General features: G+C 45.2%; 3 protein-coding genes across 5 annotated transcripts in view; 2 read left to right on the forward strand and 1 right to left on the reverse strand.

Annotated features, from left to right (window-relative positions):
* The window catches only part of LOC6583062 (chromodomain-helicase-DNA-binding protein Mi-2 homolog), a 30,805-nt gene extending 24,719 nt beyond the window's left edge, over window positions 1-6,086 (forward strand). The window contains exons 4-5 of the mRNA XM_002008705.4: window positions 40-5,541; window positions 5,614-6,086. Coding sequence (XP_002008741.2) covers window positions 40-5,541; window positions 5,614-5,756 — 5,645 coding nt within the window. The 3' untranslated portion in view covers window positions 5,757-6,086. The remainder of the gene's footprint in view (window positions 1-39; window positions 5,542-5,613) is intronic.
* Window positions 6,087-6,353: 267 nt separating this feature from the next.
* Window positions 6,354-16,728, reverse strand: LOC6583063 (ubiquitin carboxyl-terminal hydrolase 32). Of its 2 annotated transcripts, none has more exons than XM_002008706.4 (14): window positions 16,385-16,728; window positions 14,343-14,577; window positions 14,004-14,280; window positions 13,686-13,914; window positions 12,788-13,623; window positions 11,588-12,731; window positions 11,221-11,526; window positions 10,940-11,160; window positions 8,881-9,581; window positions 8,656-8,822; window positions 8,412-8,599; window positions 8,151-8,336; window positions 7,604-8,080; window positions 6,354-7,541 (listed from the first exon to the last, which is right to left on the reverse strand). In XM_002008706.4, the coding sequence occupies exons 1-14, from the start codon at window positions 16,440-16,442 to the stop codon at window positions 7,269-7,271; spliced, it is 5,298 nt and encodes a 1,765-aa protein (XP_002008742.1). In that variant the 5' UTR covers window positions 16,443-16,728; the 3' UTR covers window positions 6,354-7,268. The 2 variants fall into 2 exon arrangements, with proteins under 2 accessions (XP_002008742.1, XP_015018205.1); XM_015162719.3 differs by having other exon boundaries at window positions 10,883-11,160.
* Window positions 16,729-16,829: 101 nt separating this feature from the next.
* On the forward strand, window positions 16,830-19,830 carry LOC6583064 (ras-related protein Rab-8A). Of its 2 annotated transcripts, none has more exons than XM_002008707.4 (5): window positions 16,830-17,573; window positions 18,609-18,669; window positions 18,730-18,934; window positions 19,001-19,141; window positions 19,204-19,830. In XM_002008707.4, exons 1-5 carry the CDS (start codon window positions 17,450-17,452, stop codon window positions 19,294-19,296), a joined length of 624 nt encoding a protein of 207 aa, XP_002008743.1. In that variant the 5' UTR covers window positions 16,830-17,449; the 3' UTR covers window positions 19,297-19,830. The 2 variants fall into 2 exon arrangements, with proteins under 2 accessions (XP_002008743.1, XP_015018206.1); XM_015162720.3 differs by lacking the exon at window positions 16,830-17,573 and adding an exon at window positions 18,500-18,524.
* Window positions 19,831-20,448: the final 618 nt, after the last annotated feature.

The raw sequence follows: 20,448 nt of genomic DNA on the forward strand, positions 1-20,448 counted from the left end.
TGTATGCTGATTTATACTAATCAAGCATATATATTGTAGGCATGCCTTCTGTGGAAGACGTCTGCTCGGCGTTCAGTGTGTGCGACGTGGAGATCGAGTACAGTGAGGAGGAGCTGCAGAGCCTGACCACATACAGGGCATTCATGCATCATGTGCGACCCATATTGCAAAAGGAAAATCCGAAAATTGCTGCACCCAAGCTGATGATGCTTGTGGCTGCCAAGTGGCGTGAGTTCTGCGAGAGTAATCCGCATATACAGCAGGAGCAACAGGGCGGTCAAGCGCAGGCAGCTGCTGCGGCGCCCGAAGCTGATGAGCCGCGTTCGTCGCGCTCATCGCGCAATGAGAAACCCGATGACATTTACGAAGAGGAGGAGGACGAAGAGGAAGAGGAGGAGGAGAAGAAGCCACGTCGCAAGCGCAGCGGACGTAGCAGCAATAAAAAGGGACGTCGACCATCGGGCAAGGTGCCCACATTGAAGATCAAGTTTGGCAAGCGTAAGCGCGACAGCTCCGACGAGGAGCCCGATGCAAGTGGTGCCTCCGAACGTGATTCCGACTTGGAGTTTGAGCGCATGCTGCAGAAATCGGACGATAGCGCCGATGAAAAGGAAAAAGAAAAGGAGAAAGTTAAGCAACCGGCAGAGGCGGATGCTGCAGCTGCGGCTCAGGACGATGGAGCACCAGTTGTGCGTAAGAAGGCCAAAACCAAGATTGGCAACAAGTTCAAGAAGAAGAACAAAATAAAGAAGACAAAGAACTTCCCCGAGGGCGAAGATGGCGAACATGAGCATCAGGATTACTGCGAAGTGTGCCAACAGGGCGGCGAAATTATTCTCTGTGACACCTGTCCACGCGCCTACCATTTGGTCTGCCTGGAGCCGGAACTGGACGAACCGCCAGAGGGTAAATGGTCCTGTCCCCACTGCGAGGCCGATGGCGGCGCAGCCGAGGAGGAGGACGACGACGAGCATCAAGAGTTTTGCCGTGTGTGCAAAGATGGCGGCGAGTTGCTCTGCTGTGACTCCTGCCCATCGGCATATCATACGTTCTGTTTGAATCCGCCGTTGGACACCATACCGGACGGCGATTGGCGCTGTCCGCGTTGCAGCTGCCCTCCATTGATCGGAAAGGCCGAGAAGATCATCACCTGGCGTTGGGCCGTGCAGCGCCGAGGCAGCAGCGAGGCATCCACCTCAAAGAACGCCAAGCAGGGCAGCCGTGTCCGCGAGTACTTCATCAAGTGGCACAACATGTCATACTGGCACTGCGACTGGGTCTCTGAGGTGCAGCTGGACGTCCATCATCCGCTGATGATACGCTCGTTCCAGCGCAAATATGACATGGAGGAGCCGCCCAAATTTGAAGAATCATTGGACGAGGCCGATACCCGTTTCAAGCGCATTCAGCGCCACAAGGACAAGGTGGGCATGAAGGGCAACGACGACGACGACGAGGCCGCCCTCGAGGAGCGATTCTACAAGAATGGCGTCAAGCCCGAGTGGTTGATTGTGCAGCGTGTCATCAATCATCGCACGGCACGCGACGGAAGCACCATGTATCTGGTGAAGTGGCGTGAGCTGCCCTACGACAAGTCCACCTGGGAGGAGGAGGGCGATGACATACCCGGCCTACGACAGGCCATCGATTACTATCAGGATCTGCGTGCAGTGTGCACCTCGGAGCAGTCTCGCGGCTCCAGCAGCAAGAAGAGTAAAAAGGGTCGCAAGACTAAGCATAAGCTGGAGCTCGATGATGAGGATCGTCCCGTTAAGCATTATACACCGCCGCCAGAGAAGCCAACCACGGACTTGAAGAAGAAGTACGAGGGCCAGCCAGCGTTCCTCGAGGATACGGGCATGCAGCTGCATCCCTATCAGATTGAGGGCATTAACTGGTTGCGCTACAGCTGGGGCCAGGGTATCGACACCATTTTGGCCGATGAGATGGGTCTGGGCAAGACCATCCAGACTGTCACGTTTCTCTATTCACTCTACAAGGAGGGACATTGCCGTGGCCCATTCCTGGTGGCCGTGCCACTCTCCACACTGGTCAACTGGGAGCGTGAATTTGAGCTCTGGGCTCCCGACTTCTATTGCATCACATACATCGGCGATAAGGATTCGCGTGCCGTGATACGCGAGAACGAGCTGACCTTCGAGGAGGGCGCCATACGGGGCACAAAGGTCTCGCGCCTGCGCACCACCCAATACAAATTCAATGTGCTGCTCACCAGCTACGAGCTGATCTCCATGGATGCACCTTGCTTGGGCAGCATCGACTGGGCAGTGCTGGTGGTGGATGAGGCGCATCGCCTGAAGAGCAATCAGAGCAAGTTCTTCCGCATTCTCAACAGCTATTCGATTGCCTACAAGCTGCTGCTCACTGGAACCCCATTGCAGAATAATTTGGAGGAGCTGTTCCATTTGCTGAATTTCTTGAGCCGCGAAAAGTTCAACGACTTGCAGGCGTTCCAGGGCGAGTTTGCGGACGTGTCCAAGGAGGAGCAGGTGAAGCGTTTGCATGAGATGTTGGGCCCGCACATGCTGCGCCGTCTCAAGACAGATGTGCTAAAGAACATGCCCTCCAAGTCCGAGTTTATTGTGCGTGTCGAGCTGTCGGCCATGCAGAAGAAATTCTATAAGTTCATCTTGACCAAGAACTATGAGGCACTCAACTCGAAGAGCGGCGGCGGCTCTTGCTCATTGATCAACATCATGATGGATCTGAAGAAGTGCTGCAATCATCCATATCTATTCCCATCGGGCTCCGAGGATGCGCCCACCTCTGCGGGCGGCATCTATGAAATCAATTCACTCACCAAGGCAGCCGGCAAGCTGGTGCTGCTCTCGAAAATGCTGAAGCAGCTGAAGGCACAGGGTCATCGTGTCCTGATTTTCTCTCAAATGACAAAAATGTTGGACATACTCGAGGATTTCCTCGAGGGCGAACAATACAAGTACGAGCGCATTGATGGTAGCATTACGGGTACCGTCCGCCAGGAGGCCATCGATCGATTCAATGCGCCCGGAGCACAGCAGTTTGTCTTTCTGCTGAGTACACGCGCCGGCGGCTTGGGCATCAACTTGGCCACTGCCGATACGGTCATTATATATGACTCCGATTGGAATCCCCACAATGATATACAGGCCTTCTCGCGTGCCCATCGTATTGGCCAGGCCAACAAGGTGATGATCTATCGCTTTGTCACACGTAATTCGGTGGAGGAGCGCGTCACCCAGGTGGCCAAACGCAAGATGATGTTGACCCATCTGGTGGTACGTCCCGGCATGGGCGGCAAGGGAGCCAATTTCACAAAACAAGAGCTGGACGATATTCTACGCTTCGGCACTGAGGATCTGTTCAAGGAAGATGACAAAGAGGAGGCCATCCATTATGATGACAAGGCCGTGGCCGAGTTACTCGATCGTTCTAATCGCGGCATTGAGGAAAAGGAGTCGTGGGCGAATGAGTATTTGTCCTCCTTTAAGGTGGCATCTTATGCTACTAAGGAGGAGGAGGAAGAGGAGGAAACCGAAATCATTAAGCAGGATGCCGAGAACTCGGATCCCGCTTACTGGGTCAAGCTGCTGCGTCACCACTACGAGCAGCATCAGGAGGATGTGGGTCGCACGCTGGGCAAGGGCAAGCGTGTGCGCAAGCAGGTGAACTACACCGATGGAGGTGTAGTTGCGGCGGACACCTCACGCGACGACACCAACTGGCAGGACAATGGCAGCGAATACAACTCGGAATACTCTGGCGGCAGCGACGAGGATGGCGGCGACGACGACTTTGACGAGCAGAATGGCGAGCGAAAGGCCAAACGACGATTGGAGCGACGCGACGATCGCCCGCTGCCTCCACTGCTGGCACGTGTTGGCGGCAACATTGAGGTGCTGGGCTTCAATGCCAGGCAGAGGAAGAGCTTCCTCAATGCCATTATGCGTTACGGCATGCCGCCCCAGGATGCATTCAATTCACAATGGCTGGTGCGCGATTTGCGCGGCAAATCCGAACGTAACTTCAAGGCTTACGTTTCGCTCTTCATGCGGCATCTGTGCGAACCGGGCGCCGACAATGCGGAGACCTTTGCGGATGGCGTACCCCGGGAGGGACTCTCCCGTCAGCATGTACTCACGCGCATTGGCGTCATGTCGCTCATACGCAAGAAGGTGCAGGAGTTCGAGCACATCAATGGCTACTACAGCATGCCAGAGCTGATACTCAAGCCTTGCGAGCCGGTACGCTCGGCTGGCAAGCAGGAGGCAGCCGCAGTGGATGCTGCCGCAACAGCTGCAGCCAAGCCGCCGGCAGAGAGTGCAACGACCAGCAACAGTGCGACTCCTGCGACAAGCGCAGCTCCCAGTCCAGCGCCTGCTTCAGAGAAGAGCGAAGATAAGGCAACTGTAGAGAAGGCAACGCCTGAGAAACAGGAGCCCAAGTCGGAATCAGATGCTGAGGAGGATAAGAAGGCGGTCGATGCGACTGTTAAGCAAGAGAAGGCTGAAGAGTCGGCTGAAGCCGAGACCAAGTCTGGTGAGGCAAGCGTGAAGAGCGAAACACCTAAAGTGGAGCCCAAAGAAGAGGGCAAAGAGCAGCCAGAGGCAACGCCCAAGGAGGAGCCGAAGACTGAGCAGACCGATGACAAAGAAAAGGAGAAAGAGAAGGCAAGCGAGGAGAAACCGGCAACTAATCCGACCAGCGCCAGCACCACCACCACCACCACCACGAACATCATTGATGATGATGACGATGACGTGATGATTGTCAAAGAGGATGGCGAACTGGAGAAGCCCAATGCCAGCGCCAATGCCAATTCGCCCAAGGATCAAAAGAGTGCTGCTGTCGCAGGCACAGGAGCAGGCGGCAAGCTGGTGGAGGACAGTCTCGAGGTGTTGAAGCGCAAATTTATGTTCAACATTGCCGACGGAGGCTTCACTGAACTGCACACCTTGTGGTTGAACGAAGAGAAGGCAGCTGTGCCCGGCCGCGAATACGAGATCTGGCATCGTCGCCATGACTACTGGCTGCTGGCTGGCATTGTCACACATGGCTATGGACGTTGGCAGGACATTCAAAACGATATACGTTTTGCCATTATCAATGAGCCATTCAAAATGGACGTGGGCAAGGGAAATTTCCTGGAGATTAAGAACAAGTTCTTGGCGCGACGCTTCAAACTGCTGGAGCAGGCGCTGGTTATTGAAGAGCAGCTGCGACGTGCAGCATTTTTGAATCTCGCCCAGGATCCCAGCCATCCGGCTATGTCGCTAAATGCACGTTTTGCCGAGGTCGAATGCCTGGCTGAATCGCACCAGCATCTGAGCAAGGAATCCCTGGCCGGCAACAAGCCAGCCAATGCGGTGCTGCACAAGGTGCTCAACCAGCTGGAGGAGCTGCTGTCCGACATGAAGAGCGATGTCTCGCGCTTGCCCGCCACCCTGGCACGCATACCACCAGTAGCACAGCGCTTGCAAATGTCGGAGCGTTCCATTTTATCGCGTCTGGCTGCCACCGCTGGCAACGCCTCCAATGCGGGTAGGTTTCACTAACTCTCCATATATACTTTTTGGGCAACTTTTAACCCATTTGTTTTTGTCAATTTTGCAGCTCAATTGATGGCACAATTTCCGGCCGGCTTTCAGGGCACCACCTTGCCGGCATTCACGGGGGGACCAGCTGGGAACTTTGCCAATTTTCGACCACAGTTCTCAGTGCCCGGGCAGCTGTCCAACAACGCCGGCGGCACCTGAGCACCATAAACGCATTCAAATTCCATGGAAATTAATTACTCTTCAGCTAAGAATTTAACGCTACGTATATTAAAAGAAAAAAAAAAAAACAACAAATCGCATAACCAATATACACTTAAAATATTTATCAAAAAAACTTGCAATGATATGAAATTAATCAACCGCTCACAACTTACCGTATTCTATAAATAGTAAATTTTGGCTGCTTCTGGCCGATTGACTACTAAAATGACAAATATATTAAATGCTTATTTACCTGCTACTTGAATTAATTTTATATGGCTACATATACGATACAATATATAAATCCGATTCCATTGCAAACCAAAATGATATATGGCGTGTTTTTCTTTTTGTACTCATAAAGGGCTGGGAGATGGGGATTAAAATAGTAGCTGAATATATTATTGGAGAGACTTTTCAGCAAGATGAAAAGATAAATATGGTTAACTTTAATTCATATTCTCATATTGGTAAGTCCATCCGCCCTTGGGTATAAAATAAACCAAAAATTTTCAAGCGACAGACTTTTATTTGATTTGATACTCGTAACTTTGTTGCTGTGTATTAATATTGTATAAGTATAAATTAGTTAAGTTTGTATGTGTATATATATATATATATGTATATGTATATATGCAATTTGTAAATTTCAAATACAATGTTATTAAACATAATGAAGTCCTCTGATAAGCGCAACACAGATCGCTGAAATATGAGTGGGGCTCATTATTGAAATGAGTGCGATTTCTGGGTGTTTCATTCGTAGCATCTCTGTCTAATAAAATATTGCTAATTAATATCAAGGTTTCGACAACATTTGACGAGCAATTCACCGACCATGGTCATTTCGATCTCTTTGTCGCAATATCGTTCTCCATTTCAATATTTACAATAATTACAAATAAATGGAATTACATAGTTTGTATATGCATATACAAATACGAGTAATTATAATTAATTACAAGCGGGCTCTGTTGGCCTAATACATAACACGAAGTACAACAAAAGAGAAATTAAGAATAATAATAAAAAAAAAATAATATTAAACAAATTTAACAAACAACTTCGCCATTAAATAATCTAATAATAGACTGACAAAAACAATAATTATATGCGAACTAAGTTTGAAATTACACATATAGTTATACAATAATAATAATAATAATAATAAAATATAGCATTATATGGTACAATTGGTATGGAATATGGTACATTAAACAAAATCACATTTGCAACGCGAATGTGCGACTGCTCCAACCAACAAAAAACTTCAAGCTTGTTTGGATCTAAAACTAGACATTGTGGGCAACTTAAAGTAGAACAGCAAATCAGCTTAGAATAGTAAATAACAAACAGAAAGAAACAAACACTCACGTACACGCACACGCACAAAGACACACTCACTTAGATTATATACCAAATTAAACACAAGCGATTGAAGAACCTCCATCGTAGCCTTAAGCCTGTAGTACCGCTTCCTGCAGTTTGCAACAATAGAAATATACAATTTTATGATATTGTGCATAGTTTCTCTCTCTCCGACTCATCCGCATCCAACTGCAGGTTGCCGACGTTGGGCAGCGGCCGTCCCTCGATGTTGGGCAGGTAGGGCTCGTAGTCGAGACCCTGGCGCTCATAGAATAGCAAATATGCAGCGCTCGGATCTATGTTCGGCTTTTGCGAAATTTCGCGACAGGAGCTATCATTGTAACAATACCAGGAACCAGTTGTGTTTGATGCATAGGAAATGTAGTGACCACCATTCAGCATGCCAGAATGCGACTGTAAAAATAAGGCATAATTGTTAATTCTCATCAATAATTCTATTGTTTGGTGTGACCTACCACTACGGCGTATAGCTTGTACTTGGGATCGAATTTATCAACATCCGCGTGCAGCTTGTGCTGATGATAGTCCTCGAACTCGCCATCAACAATAGGCGTCTTTGTGAGGCTCGTGGAAATGAGCCGCTGTCGTCTGGCTGAATTGGTCGACTTGCTCTGGCGCAGCACACACCCAGAGGCTAGCGGCGTTTCCCTTGTTGTGTCGTCCTTTTCGTCTTCTGCTTTTTCGGCTGGAGGAGGCACATCTCCTCCTGCTTTGTCGGTGGCATCGACTTCATCAAGCTCGCTAGGAACGTCATTGCTGGCGCTTGCCAATTCTCGCTTCAACTCCAGCAGCTCCTTGTGCCGCAGTATGGTCTCCTGTGGCACCGACGCCAAATAGGGCGTAGGGTCAAAGTCATCGAAGGGAAAGTGCACAACCTTTTGGGACTTTACCCACTTGCCGTTGACACAATTGAAGCGCTTCAAATGGACAATCTAAGCAGAAGGGACAAAAGAAAGAATAAGTCAGTTTCGCTCTGCCAAAGCCGAAGGTAGAATCGCTTACCAAAATGGGGGGCAATTTCCATATTTGTAACTTCTTTGTCGCTGGCTTCTTGCCTTTACAGTGGCTGCAGTGGTACCACTGTTCCAACTTCTCCTCGGAGGTGAAGGCACGCAAACAATGATTCAAATCAACGGGCTCCACTTGCTCCCGCCGGCATATCGCAATGGTCTCATGGTCGACCCAAAGCTGATTAAAAATGAACCAATTGATATATACAAATATACATACATATACTAGTCACATTTAAGTCGGTTCACTTACGCGCTCCAAGGTGCTCTGGTAACGTAAATGCAAGGCAGTTGGATCCCAGTCGATGGCGATGGTAAAGTCTTCAAAATATTTTGTGGTTGGTGTGTAGGATAGCGATGTGGTGTACTCCGTTGTACGTTTGGCCTCCAGATTTGGTAGCGATGGGCATTTAGCGTTCATTTGTGGGGTGCCTACGTTATCTAGAAGGATAAGTAGCTGGAGAATAATGTTCTTTTACAGATTCATGGTAACCTACTGGCCATAGAGTTGATGGGGGGCAGTGCGCCCTGAAGCACATAGTCATTGTTGCAGCGTATTTCGCAGCCGCGACAGAAACTTGACCAAGGACAAATTGCGCAGGTGAGACCGTCCGCTTTAACAGCGCGCAGTGTGAAGGGAAAATCATAGCCGAGGCTGTCATCGCTGCAACAGAGAATTGATGTCTTAGAATCGTTAATGGGGAAAACGTGAGCATAGTTACCAGTCGGCAGCATGATTAGCTTGTTCGGTGGTGGCTGGTAGGGGACTCAGCAGGCGGCTAACTTGCTGCCAGACGGCGCAGTACAGATCCTTGTGGGTGCCACCATCACAGTTCGGTATTAGCAGCGGCACACCAAACAGGCTGGGCCGGGTCTTGTGGTAGGAGAGGAAGTAGCTGTCGTGGCGCGTAATTTTGCGATGGACAGCCACAAGATATTTGCCCACCTTGTAGGGCTGCGAGGAGCGGCGCGAGTACACGCCGCTGGTGGTTTGATTGCCGCTCGTACTTTCCGGCTGAGAAGTGGTTATTTGCTGATCCGGCTCCTCGCCCTCGATCTGCCCGTCCGCATCGTCATCGTCATCGTTATCAACGGCATCATCATCATCAACGTCTGCGTCACGGTCAAAGCTATTGACGCCCAGAGTATGAGCTGTGCTCCGGCCACTCGATTGCTCGTTGGTCGTGCGGTAGGAGGCACCGTCATCGCTGTTGCTGCCATGTCGACTGGCAGCCAGTTCCGCCACGGGCATCGGCTCCGTTATCGAACTCTCCATGGAGTTCTCGCCAGAGTGATTAGTATACGAGACTGAGCTGGTGTTGCTCTCCGTGTGCAGCAGCTTGGTGGATGAGATCCGCTTCTGCTGTGCGGCCGCATCGTCCATAAATGTGTTCTCCGGGCTGCAGCTGAGGATTAGCGACTCCTGTGTCGGATGTGCCAATGAAGGTGGCCGGAAGTTTGCATTAGTTGTGCGTAGCTTACATTTATGTAAGTGTGTGAGTGAGTTTGTGTGTGTGTGTGTGTGTATTTTAAAGCTCATGGAATTTAAACAATTAACAATTACTACTCGATTAAAGGCAATAATTTTATAAACTAGGATAAACGCTCAAAAATCTACAATAATCGAAAATTATTGGTTTATTGCGGGTGTTCAAAATTAGCTGATATATAATTTATATACTTTATAAGAGCAAAGATTAAAATTTGTACTTGAATTCATTAGTTGGCATAGTTGGTAGTTGGTTTCTGTGGTGGGAATGAGTAGAATAGCATTTGCAATGTGTACAGAATAAGATGATTCGAGAGAAATGAGAATTATATTGAAGGACATATTTAATTATCATCTGTGAAATAAGTTCAAGATTGAAATTAACAAAAGTTTTCACTCAAATAGTGTGATAAATTACGAAATGAATAATACCATTAGCAAATTAAGATTTATCATAAATAGTTGGAATTATAAATTATAGTGAATCACCCCTGCATACAATTGAAAAGCTATGAAGTGTACCTTGGATGACGAAGGTAAATGTACAAAAGAACGGGTACAGTTAAATTATAAATTTTGCATACTCGATGTGACAATAATCGATAGTGGCAACTATAACGATAAGGACGGTAACGGTAACGATAGAAGCTACTTGGTGAGTGTCTATATTAGAAAAAGTTTAAAGCAAAAATGTACAAAAGGTATTTGATTACAGCCATCAACAAATTAAGTATGTGTGTATTAGTATTAGGAGGAGAATAGAAATAACAATAAACTACAAAATACGAGAATATATACTCAGAGGTTTAGACTAGTTGAATAAGTGCGTTTTATACGAAATCAAAGAACAATTAGAAGTTTAGACAGGCGTGGAAGGATGGGTGTTCGGTCTATTGTACATTACACTAGGTAGGTGGCCCACAAACCAAACAGAAACTGAAACGGCAACTGTTCTTTTAACATATTTGTATTTAATATATATAGATTTGTTTGATATCGATTTAAGTATGTTTTGCAACAATAGACGGAGGGGGGCGAAAATGAATGCCAGTTACGCCGGAATATTGGTTTGAAAATCTTGATAATCTTCATTTTGCAGGGGTTCGTCGCTGGAGCGAGTTTATCCTAGGCAATTGGGGAATTTTACAAAATATCATTTTAAATGCAACCCTCGAACGGGTCCATGAATCTAACATATTAAATACGTGTATGTTAATATAGTTTAGAAGCCATACCTTGAAGCAAAAAAGACTGTGGGGCATGCACTCTCTCTTTCCAAAGCACCGGCTTACCTTTCCGGCATCATCTGGTTGCAGTTCGTGCACGTGGCCGACGCTGCCGCTGCTGATGTTGGTGTTAAGATTGCTGTATTTGGTTAGCTCATGGCCTCCATCAGGACCAGCTGGGTCCAGCCCATCACTGATGTGCCCATTGCAGATGGCACGTGACGATGATCGATTCGATGTCTGTAGAGTGCTAAGCGATGACAGCGAGTCCTGTGTTGTAATGAGCGCTGCAAGGGACAGATTCATGTCAGCTGGACTCTAATGATAGGGAACTACACTTCAATTACCAGAGCTGCGCTGAATGTCTTTGAGACCCTGTTCAATGTGCATGCTGAGCGCTGAATTGGACCGCGTTCTGACGCTGCTTTGTTCCGGCAATTGATACACGTATAGATCTTTAGAGCTCTGTGTGCGTAGCTTCTCCTCATCGCCAACCACCTGGCGTATCTGCGAGTTCCAGATCTCACAAACCAGCATGAGGCTTGGCTGCAGTGGGCATAACGTGGCCAGCTTATGCTTTAAATCGCCGTACTTACATTCAGAGTTAAGCCGCAGGCCGTACTTAATTGGCACACTGCCATCCAAGAGAATTACTGCAAAGATATGGACAGGGAATGATATCGAATTTATAGACGGAAGCTGTAATCGACTTACCTAGCACCTCCAAATACACGTAGTTCTCCACGGGCAGGGGCAGACTTAACAAGCTGAATGGATCGAATCGCACAGACTCGTGACCGCAACCCAGGCAGCTGACCTTTGACTTCAACTGTCCATAGAACAGATCTATGATTATGGATTGATTACGTGCATGATGCTGGGCCCATGCCTCGGCCGCTACAATCTTGTCGGGTCGACCATCAGAGTCCTTCAGCTCGCTATACGGTTTTTCCATCACGCGATTTAGGTCCTCGTGCAGCGCATCGAGCAGCCATTCAAGTAGCTCTTGCGAATCGTGCTGCCCACCGCCAGCAAACTGTGGCGCATGTTTGTTCACACAGAAGCGCAGTTTTAGCGGAGCCACAGAGCGTGTCGTTGCCGTCCACACCTCCTTGAGCAGTTCCGCATAGCGCATGGCTAGTTGTCCTCGTGTGCCCAGCTTATTGGCTGCATTCAATTCGAAGCGATGCATCTGACGATGAAAGTATTGGGCCAGTGGCTGGGTGTTGAAGAGCACTTGGAGTGCCGCATTCATGAAACAGGTGTTGCCCAGATTATGCAGCCCGGTGGCGCCTGGCGCGTGCACGGACATGATGGAGCTGCGCGTTAGACGCCGCCGGTCGCCAGGACCGACACCAGCTTGTCCGCTTTGCGTGCTGGCCAGCGAGCTGAGCTCTTCGGGCCAGGTAAGATCTTTGTTACGTATCTCTAGCAGCAGCTGATCGTTGTCACGTATCAGCAGCTCTTTTAGGCACATAGTATCCTCCTCCAACAGTATGGCACTATTATCCAGCGATGCGCTCGACGGCGGCACATGCCACAGTCGTATATCCTCCGGCTTCAGGCGCAGCTGTTCGCACAGGAACTCACCCACTTGACGCACTGTGGCTAGCCTGCTAAATGCAGCCGTATACGCCAAATAACGCTTGGGCGGCTGAGGCACGCTGCTGGCTGCAATGGCCGCATAGCCGCCGCCAGAGGCCAAGACACCGTAGCCACCGCTAGTTGTTGAGCCCCAGCTGGTGATTTGTGTGCCTGCGCCGCTGCCGTTAGGCGCACTCTGCATCTGGTGCAGCAGTATGCGCAGATTCAGTGGATATAGCTCTAGCTCTACCTCCGAATTTGGTGGTTGTATCACCTGCAAGAAAGTAAATGGAGCTTAACTCAAGAAAGGAACACCTATGGACTGCTTACCTGTCGAGGAAGCGGTAGATTGTCGCCATACCAACGATTCAACGCTTTCCATAGCGACTTCGGCACCAGCTCAAAGTCGTGATTTTGTACAAGTGGCGTATCGCGCTTCAGATGCCCGCCTTCGCCGGTTAGAGTGCGTACGTTGCGATAGGGATTGGTGGTAATTAGATTGTTATTATCAATGGGACCCGGGCGGTGTTGACCACAGTGCCGGCCGGCGGAGATTCCACTGCTACCGGATACAGATCCCAGTGAATAACTATCGTGTTGCTCCAGGCTGTGCGTATTAAAGCTCTCGTCACAGACGAGCGCTTCATCAACAGCGCTGCGCTGGCTAGCAGTCCGCTTGCAGTAGTCGCACGTTTGAGACGTGTGCTGTGTGTACTGCATCCAGGTGAGCCACCAGTCCCGTGATATCAAATACCAGAACTGGCCAACTCGATAGGGGCGTCGCTCTTCGCGCTGCAACCAGCCGCGCACAATATCGTACTCCATATGCTTGCATTGTGGCCACAGACCAAACACTATGTGGCACAGCTCGAAGATGAGGTCTAGCAGTGGCTGCATCAGCCGCAAACCGCACTGCACGTTCCATATCATGAAATCCTCTGCTGTCAGCGAAACATTGTCTCGAGTAAGTGTGCTGGGCGTGCCATCTGGACTTCTACGTTGGGCAAACTCCAGCAGATCACTGATCACATGCTGCTTGGTCAAGTCCTTAAATTGCTGCGCATCTCGATTTTCCTTGGCAACGAATAACAGCACGTTGATCATTTGCAGCGTCTCCTCGTGATTGAGCACACCATCGCGATCTACGTCGAAGATCTTGAAGCAGACTGTCGGATGGAAAGAAATGGATCAGTGCCAGTGAGTAAGCACTGTTTACAGAAGCACTTACAGCGGGTGCGCTCCACACCGGGTCCACGACAGGCGGCACTTACGCCACAGCAGAGCTCCTTGAAATCGATGTGACCATCACGATTCTCATCAAAGGCATTAAAGAGACCAGCCAGCGCATTCTTTGGTATCGGTGGACTAATGAGCGGTCCCAAAAATTGTAAATCGATTTGGCCATTCTGCGACGTGTTCTTCAAACGCCAGAACTCCTTCTCTAAGTCACCAATATCCTACAACAAATTGGTAAATTTAGTAAATGCTTCAATAATACATTGTTTAATATCTAGCAATTAACCATCCATTATCTGACATAGCTCACCTTTTCCTCAAGATGCGTAACCCCGGCCAGACTCTGATAGAAGGTGGGCGTCTCTAGTTCGGAGGTGAGGCTGACACAATTGTCGGCAAGCAGCCACTTCGACAGGACTGTCGCATTGCGATGCTTGACTATCCAGTCCTGGAACTGCTCAAAGTTGACACGTTCGCCTTGGGCAAACAAGGAGACGCTCTCGAATGGAGCCAGACTCACATTGCGCACATAATCAGATTTGATAATGTAGGTGCCAGCGTCATTGCAATAGAGGTTCCACAGAAATCTATTCATGGCATAAGCATATTTATTATTGTAACAATTATATGTTTATTAGGATCTACTTACTTTGTTTTCTCCTCCTGAGTGCCACGAGTGATTAGCACCAGGCCGCACAGCAGGTCCTTAAAGGATATGCCGCGCTGTGTGCCGCCACAGGCAGCATAGAGCATGTCCGTAATCTTGGGAGGCACTCCCTCGCACAGCACATCCTGCTGGAATGCATTGCGACTGAGGTAGAGTCGACCCACGCCCGCTGATTTTTTGAAGGCATCTTTGAGACGCCGCAGCTCGGCGTCGCTAACTGTTAAAATTAAATAACAGATTAATATCGCTTGAATTATAAATAGAACACACATGAATGGGTTAATCCATATGCCGCAAATATTACTGTTAAACTAATTTATATTTAGACAATTTTTACTTTCTACGAGAGAGTTTGCAAATTGAGACATGCACGAATTGTGAATTATCTCTTCACTCATGGCCTATTGCAGGAATTCTTATTGGGTAATTTAATGCTTGAATAGTAGATAAAAAAATATATTATAAATAATATTGTAATAATACGTTGCATTATTCGCTGTTTATCAGTAATATATTATCTTTACCAATAAACTCTGAATACTTTTCACATATAATTTTATTTTTAGCGTGGAAGAGAATAACTTATAATTCGTATAATTAGAATTTTTCGCACATTCAATTGGAATTAAGTGTAAACTCGTTATTTGAGAAGTGCTTAGTCATATATAAAATATAAATCCCAACTGTATATGTAAATATATACTGTCGGGAGTCATGCATATACCTTCTCATTATGTGTGTGCTCAAACGTTAAGGTAATTATAAATCGCTACGTTAAAATCAGTAAACAGAACCAAAAACCAAGCAAACAAAACGCTCTCCAAACGTAATACACGTAATCAATTAACTACATATACAATAAAGTACATTTTTAATAGAGTTCTGAGAAGGGGCGACTTGAATTGCTGGGCGTGGCGATGTCGGTGAGAGTTAAACATAGGCAGCAATTCATAATCACAAATTGAGCATGAAAGGCAATACGGAATAATTTTGTGATTGCAAAGAATTATTTACTTTGCGACGTCACGCGACCAACGGTATTTCATAGCTGGTTTTTGTTGTTGATTTTCTTGTTGTTTTGCTGTATTGACAGAAATTTCTGCATTGCATTGCATTATGATGTGCATTTCAAACAGAGACTGTGTGTGTATGAGAGAGAGAGAGAGAGAGAGGGGAATGTTGGGGGAAGGAACATTTCCACAATGGTCCGAACTGGACGCGCATACGTTTTCACAAGAAACAAACCGGTCTTGAAGAGCTTTGTGTCAACAACAGCAGCTACAACAACAACGTCAACAATGGACACCCGCACCTGGCCAGCAAATATGGCCATACAGGTACAGGTAGTATATACATATGTAGACGGGGCCATCTTATCAGTAACGTTCGTTTTCTTTGCTGGTCATAAAATGACAACTGCGACAAGAATAACAGGAACAACAACAACAGTAGCGAGATGAATGCCAATGCAAAGCGAGAGAAAATTGGAGAAGTCAACAAAAACTTAAACGTCATTGCGTGTACATCAGATTCTAAATTATGAGAGAGAAACAACAATAAATATTAACTGTTTTCTTTTTTCGTTTGATTGCATGCATTGTCTGCAATTTTGCTTTGTTTCAGGGCAACATTCCTGCCCCCGCCGCGAGAAAAACGCGGTTGCTGTGCTTTTCTATTGTGACGTCACTGTTGGCGACGACGCAAATACTCATACACACACATACAAGCGGTTACACTCTCACACACACACTCAGTGCTGAAATTCGCACAAAAAATTACAATAGAATAAGACAAAAAAGGGGAAAGAATTAGCTGTGTCCAGCAACAAAAGTGCAACAATAAAAGCATGGAAGTATAGTGGAAACCACAATGGAATCGATAGTGTAATTATAACTGTATTGGTGTCCATTATTATTGTTTTTGTTCTAGAGCCTTAAGTACTTGAATGACCCATTTTCCCCATGTTTTGTTGTCTGCAATTCAGATAGCACCTGTCCTTATGTGTATTCGAGGTTAACACTTACCACGTTTGACTGCATCCTCGTAACTGATGCAAGCATGTTTAGATTCTTTTGTACCCATATTTGCCTACGGCAAATTCTTGAGTGCTGCTGCTCTGGCGTCGTCGTCTTGTGACTTCACTTCTTACATTTGTTTATGTTATTTGTTGCCGTTGTCGGGCCTTGAGGGTAAATCACAGACACAGAGTCATGTACATGCAAAATGCAAGTTTTTGTTGTATTTTATTTTGTAAAACACTTTGTTTTTTTGTCACACTTTCATTGCTTTACTAGTTTCGCGTTCGCTTATATTTTTTAACTATCAGCGTTAAGTGTGACCACGCTCGTGACATAAAAAATACTGTAAGTTTGGGACATTAGAAAATAAGCAGCTGTTTGGCAGTTTTACTACAATCGAACAGCTGGCTGAATAGTTGTCTCAGCGCGTTGGGCAACACTACTTATCGATAAATCGTCTCGTTTTCGTCCTACACAACACTGCTACGTACCAATCATTTATTGTTCGGGCGTAATTAGAAAGCAATAATTAAGCGTAATTTTTACGTGTAACCAACAACAACACAGCACACAGATGCAAGTTCAGTACATACAAGTGTAAAACAGTGCGCGTCCATTTACTATTGCAATTTAAAGTGCTTAGAACTACGTCGCCATTTTTCGACATACACACAAAAGAAAACCACAGTCAGAGCTGAAAAAACCTGTGCGTGCTTGCGTGTGTTTATTTGTGTCTGCTGTGTGTGGTTACGTCTATGAATTTTTTATACATACCCTTCCTTACGTATATATAAATTAATACTAACCCGCGGCAGTAGCAGCAATAGTCAGTTATAGTAATTTAATAGCCGACATAAATGTAGTGTGTAATATTAATCGAAAACCACTGATTACCAACCACCGCCATATAACAAAAGCATCACCAGCAGTTATCGACGTGGACGATAACGCCAAAAAGGAAGAGAAGAAATTAAAGAGCAAATAGCTGCATCTTTAACTTTATCAAAAGAATCTGGCACAACCCTAAGCAAAACTGTGATTTAATCATACAAATACAACAACAGAAATACAATGGCCAAAACGTACGACTACCTGTTCAAATTGCTACTGATCGGTGATTCTGGAGTTGGCAAAACCTGCATATTGTTTCGATTCTCAGAGGATGCTTTCAATACGACGTTTATATCTACAATAGGTAAGTGTTATCAATATCCACCCTGTATACAAAACACATAGAGGCAACAACAACAATAACAATATCAACATCAACATGAGCCAACAAACCAAACATTTCAAAGTGCATACATCATCAGTCATAGCTCTCAGTCCGTCATCCTCAGTAATCAACATTGCTCTCTCTCTCGATTGCGCTCTTTTGCTCTGTGAAATTTTTTAATTAATTACGACGCCGCCGGGCAGCAATCGCACAAACACAGACACAGACATACATTTGCGTATTCATGTTCATGCTCTCAATCTCGCCTCTTGGCTCAGCTGTAAGTAGCATGCACACAAACAGACATACACGAATACGTGACTCATTTTGTATGCTCTTTTTTTGTTCTCAGTAATGTTATTTGTCATAATTATATCGTTGATGTTGTTGTGCTTTGGACAAGGACGTAGTGCAAAGGGGAACAGCAACAACGCACCATAAGCAAAGCTAAAATAGAAAACGAAAGTGACTAATCTAAGATATTTTTAAATACATATGAAAAACTACCAAACTTGTTGGGATATTATTTTGTATACGAATTAGATATCGATACTGCTTGTGTTTGTGTAGGCCAGTGTCATTGCACCACAATCGACTATTTTGTTTTTGTTTTTGTGCTATCTTCAAGTCTAGCGCAAAGTCGTTGCTGCTGATAAGCATCCGCTTTACAGTAAGTCTCATTGAGAGGGGTTCCATCCACTTGAAGCAGCACTGAGACACAACCCACACACATGGCACGAGCTCAGCAATTTGTCTATTTATATATTTGGCACATTTCCCTGTACTAATTCCAATTTGGGTTATTTACTTAACGACGCCAACGTCTCGAATCAATTGCGTATTTTCAACTGTTGTCTCTTGTGCTCTTCTGTTGTCTTAGTCTATGTACATATGTACATATGTATGTACCTCTCTAGCAGATGGAGGAGAGTAAGCCAGCTGCCAAAAATGATTTCAACTAATTTATTGCTGTTTTTACTTATCACGTGTCTTCTCTCTTCTCTTTATTCGCAGGTATCGATTTTAAAATTAGAACAATTGAATTGGATAACAAGAAAATCAAATTGCAAATATGGTAAGTTATCCATTAAAATCAATGTTTGATCATAAATGCTTTAATTGTAAATAATTTAAGGGACACTGCTGGCCAGGAGCGATTCCGGACGATCACCACGGCATATTACAGAGGTGCCATGGGCATTATGCTCGTGTATGACATAACACAAGAGAAATCGTTTGAGAATATCAAGAACTGGATACGAAATATCGAAGAGAATGCCGCAGCTGATGTTGAGAAAATGCTGTTGGGCAACAAATGCGAATTGAACGATAAGAGACAGGTAATCATTATGAAGCAAGAGCAATTCAGTTTAAAATTCTAAAAATGTGTTCAATTCATTTTGTAGGTTTCAAAGGAACGTGGCGAACAGTTAGCCATTGAGTATGGCATTAAATTCATGGAGACCTCCGCGAAAGCAAGCATCAATGTTGAAGAGGCTTTTCTCACGCTAGCCAGTGATATCAAAGCGAAAACGGAAAAACGAATGGTAAGTGGCGGAGAATCGTAGTCATCATCTATTTACACATTGTAATTGCTTTACTTGTGCAGGAGGCGAACAATCCACCGAAGGGCGGTCATCAGCTGAAACTAACAGAGATTCGAACAAAGGATAGTTGGCTGTCCAGATGCAGTTTGCTTTGACGTGGCAATGTGCGTGTGGCACTGATGCGGCATGGTGGAAATAATAATGATAATGTATGTGGTAGTAGTTTTCTTAACTCCTGTTAAGTCCCAATAACAACAACCAAGCGAGCAAACACCCCTGAATATGCAACATAATGAAATAATACATAATTATAATAATATAATAATAGAACAGATATAAAATTGTATATGCGAACGAGACATGGCGATAAGAGATGTACGAAATATGCATAAATTTACATCTATACACATTCAATATTCATTAAACGTTAAAAAAAGGAAAAGAAGCAAAAAATAATGCGAGCATTGTGAGTAGCGTAAAGAAACTGAAAGATTAACGGAACAACAACAAAAGTACAACCCGCCCACGCCCTGCCCTTTGCTCCGATCAGTTACAGCTTTCATTTTACTATACTTTTCACTTTCCATGTATAATTTTTAAATTTTCTGTCGCAAGCCATGGTTGTTCACGATTTGTAAATCAATGACAAAACAATAAAGTAGAAAATAAATATATGTATTCATATATTATATACATATTTCATTTCTGCTTGCTCTACATCTATGCTCATTTATAAATATTTAGTTGTATTTAATTTTTACACTTTTCGTGCAACAACAAACCACTCATGAAAGACTCACAGTTCGCAGGACCGCAATTTAGACTCAGACGCACAATTTTTATATCGATCCACTTAGATATTGCAAGTTCTAATAGTTGCGGGTGCTTCATAATACATTGTCAATAAACAGACCGTTAATCTTTAATGGAATCCATGAATATGATTAATATTTGTGCGAGTATATGGAAATAATAATTAACAAGATATACGCATATGCAATACGAAGAAAACAATGCGAAGATAAAGAATAAATGCAGAGCAGTAAAATACATATTGTGAAATTAATTGATAACTAAATCTAAATGCATATTTGATATTAATTAATTAATTAATTATGTATGTACTTGTAATATTAATTATTAAACGTATACAATTTTATAAAATAAATCATGTGCAAAAATGCATTATTTATTATAAATTTACAATTTTCGGCAGATTTCTGTGACTATTTATACCGAGTCCACTTACATAATTTTTATTTAAACCATTTATATTTCATTTAAGGAATAGCAAGCGACTGCATCTG

The sequence above is a fragment of the Drosophila mojavensis genome, unplaced genomic scaffold (genome assembly GCF_018153725.1).
Source record: "Drosophila mojavensis isolate 15081-1352.22 unplaced genomic scaffold, ASM1815372v1 contig_74, whole genome shotgun sequence".
NCBI classification, from domain to species: domain Eukaryota; kingdom Metazoa; phylum Arthropoda; class Insecta; order Diptera; family Drosophilidae; genus Drosophila; species Drosophila mojavensis.

Bases quoted from the DNA above. Each gene is read 5' to 3' on its own strand.
- LOC6583063 (XM_015162719.3), bottom strand. From the start codon at position 16,442: ATGGGTACAAAAGAATCTAAACATGCTTGCATCAGTTACGAGGATGCA. The intron at 14,281-14,342 runs GTAAGTAGATCC...TGCCATGAATAG, and splicing joins ACTCAGGAGGAGAAAACAAA to ATTTCTGTGGAACCTCTATT. The intron at 9,582-10,882 runs GTATGGCTTCTA...CATCCGACACAG, and splicing joins ACAGTCTTTTTTGCTTCAAG to GAGTCGCTAATCCTCAGCTG.
- LOC6583064 (XM_002008707.4), top strand. From the start codon at position 17,450: ATGGCCAAAACGTACGACTACCTGTTCAAATTGCTACTGATCGGTGAT. The intron at 18,670-18,729 runs GTAAGTTATCCA...AAATAATTTAAG, and splicing joins AAAATCAAATTGCAAATATG to GGACACTGCTGGCCAGGAGC. The intron at 18,935-19,000 runs GTAATCATTATG...TTCATTTTGTAG, and splicing joins AATTGAACGATAAGAGACAG to GTTTCAAAGGAACGTGGCGA.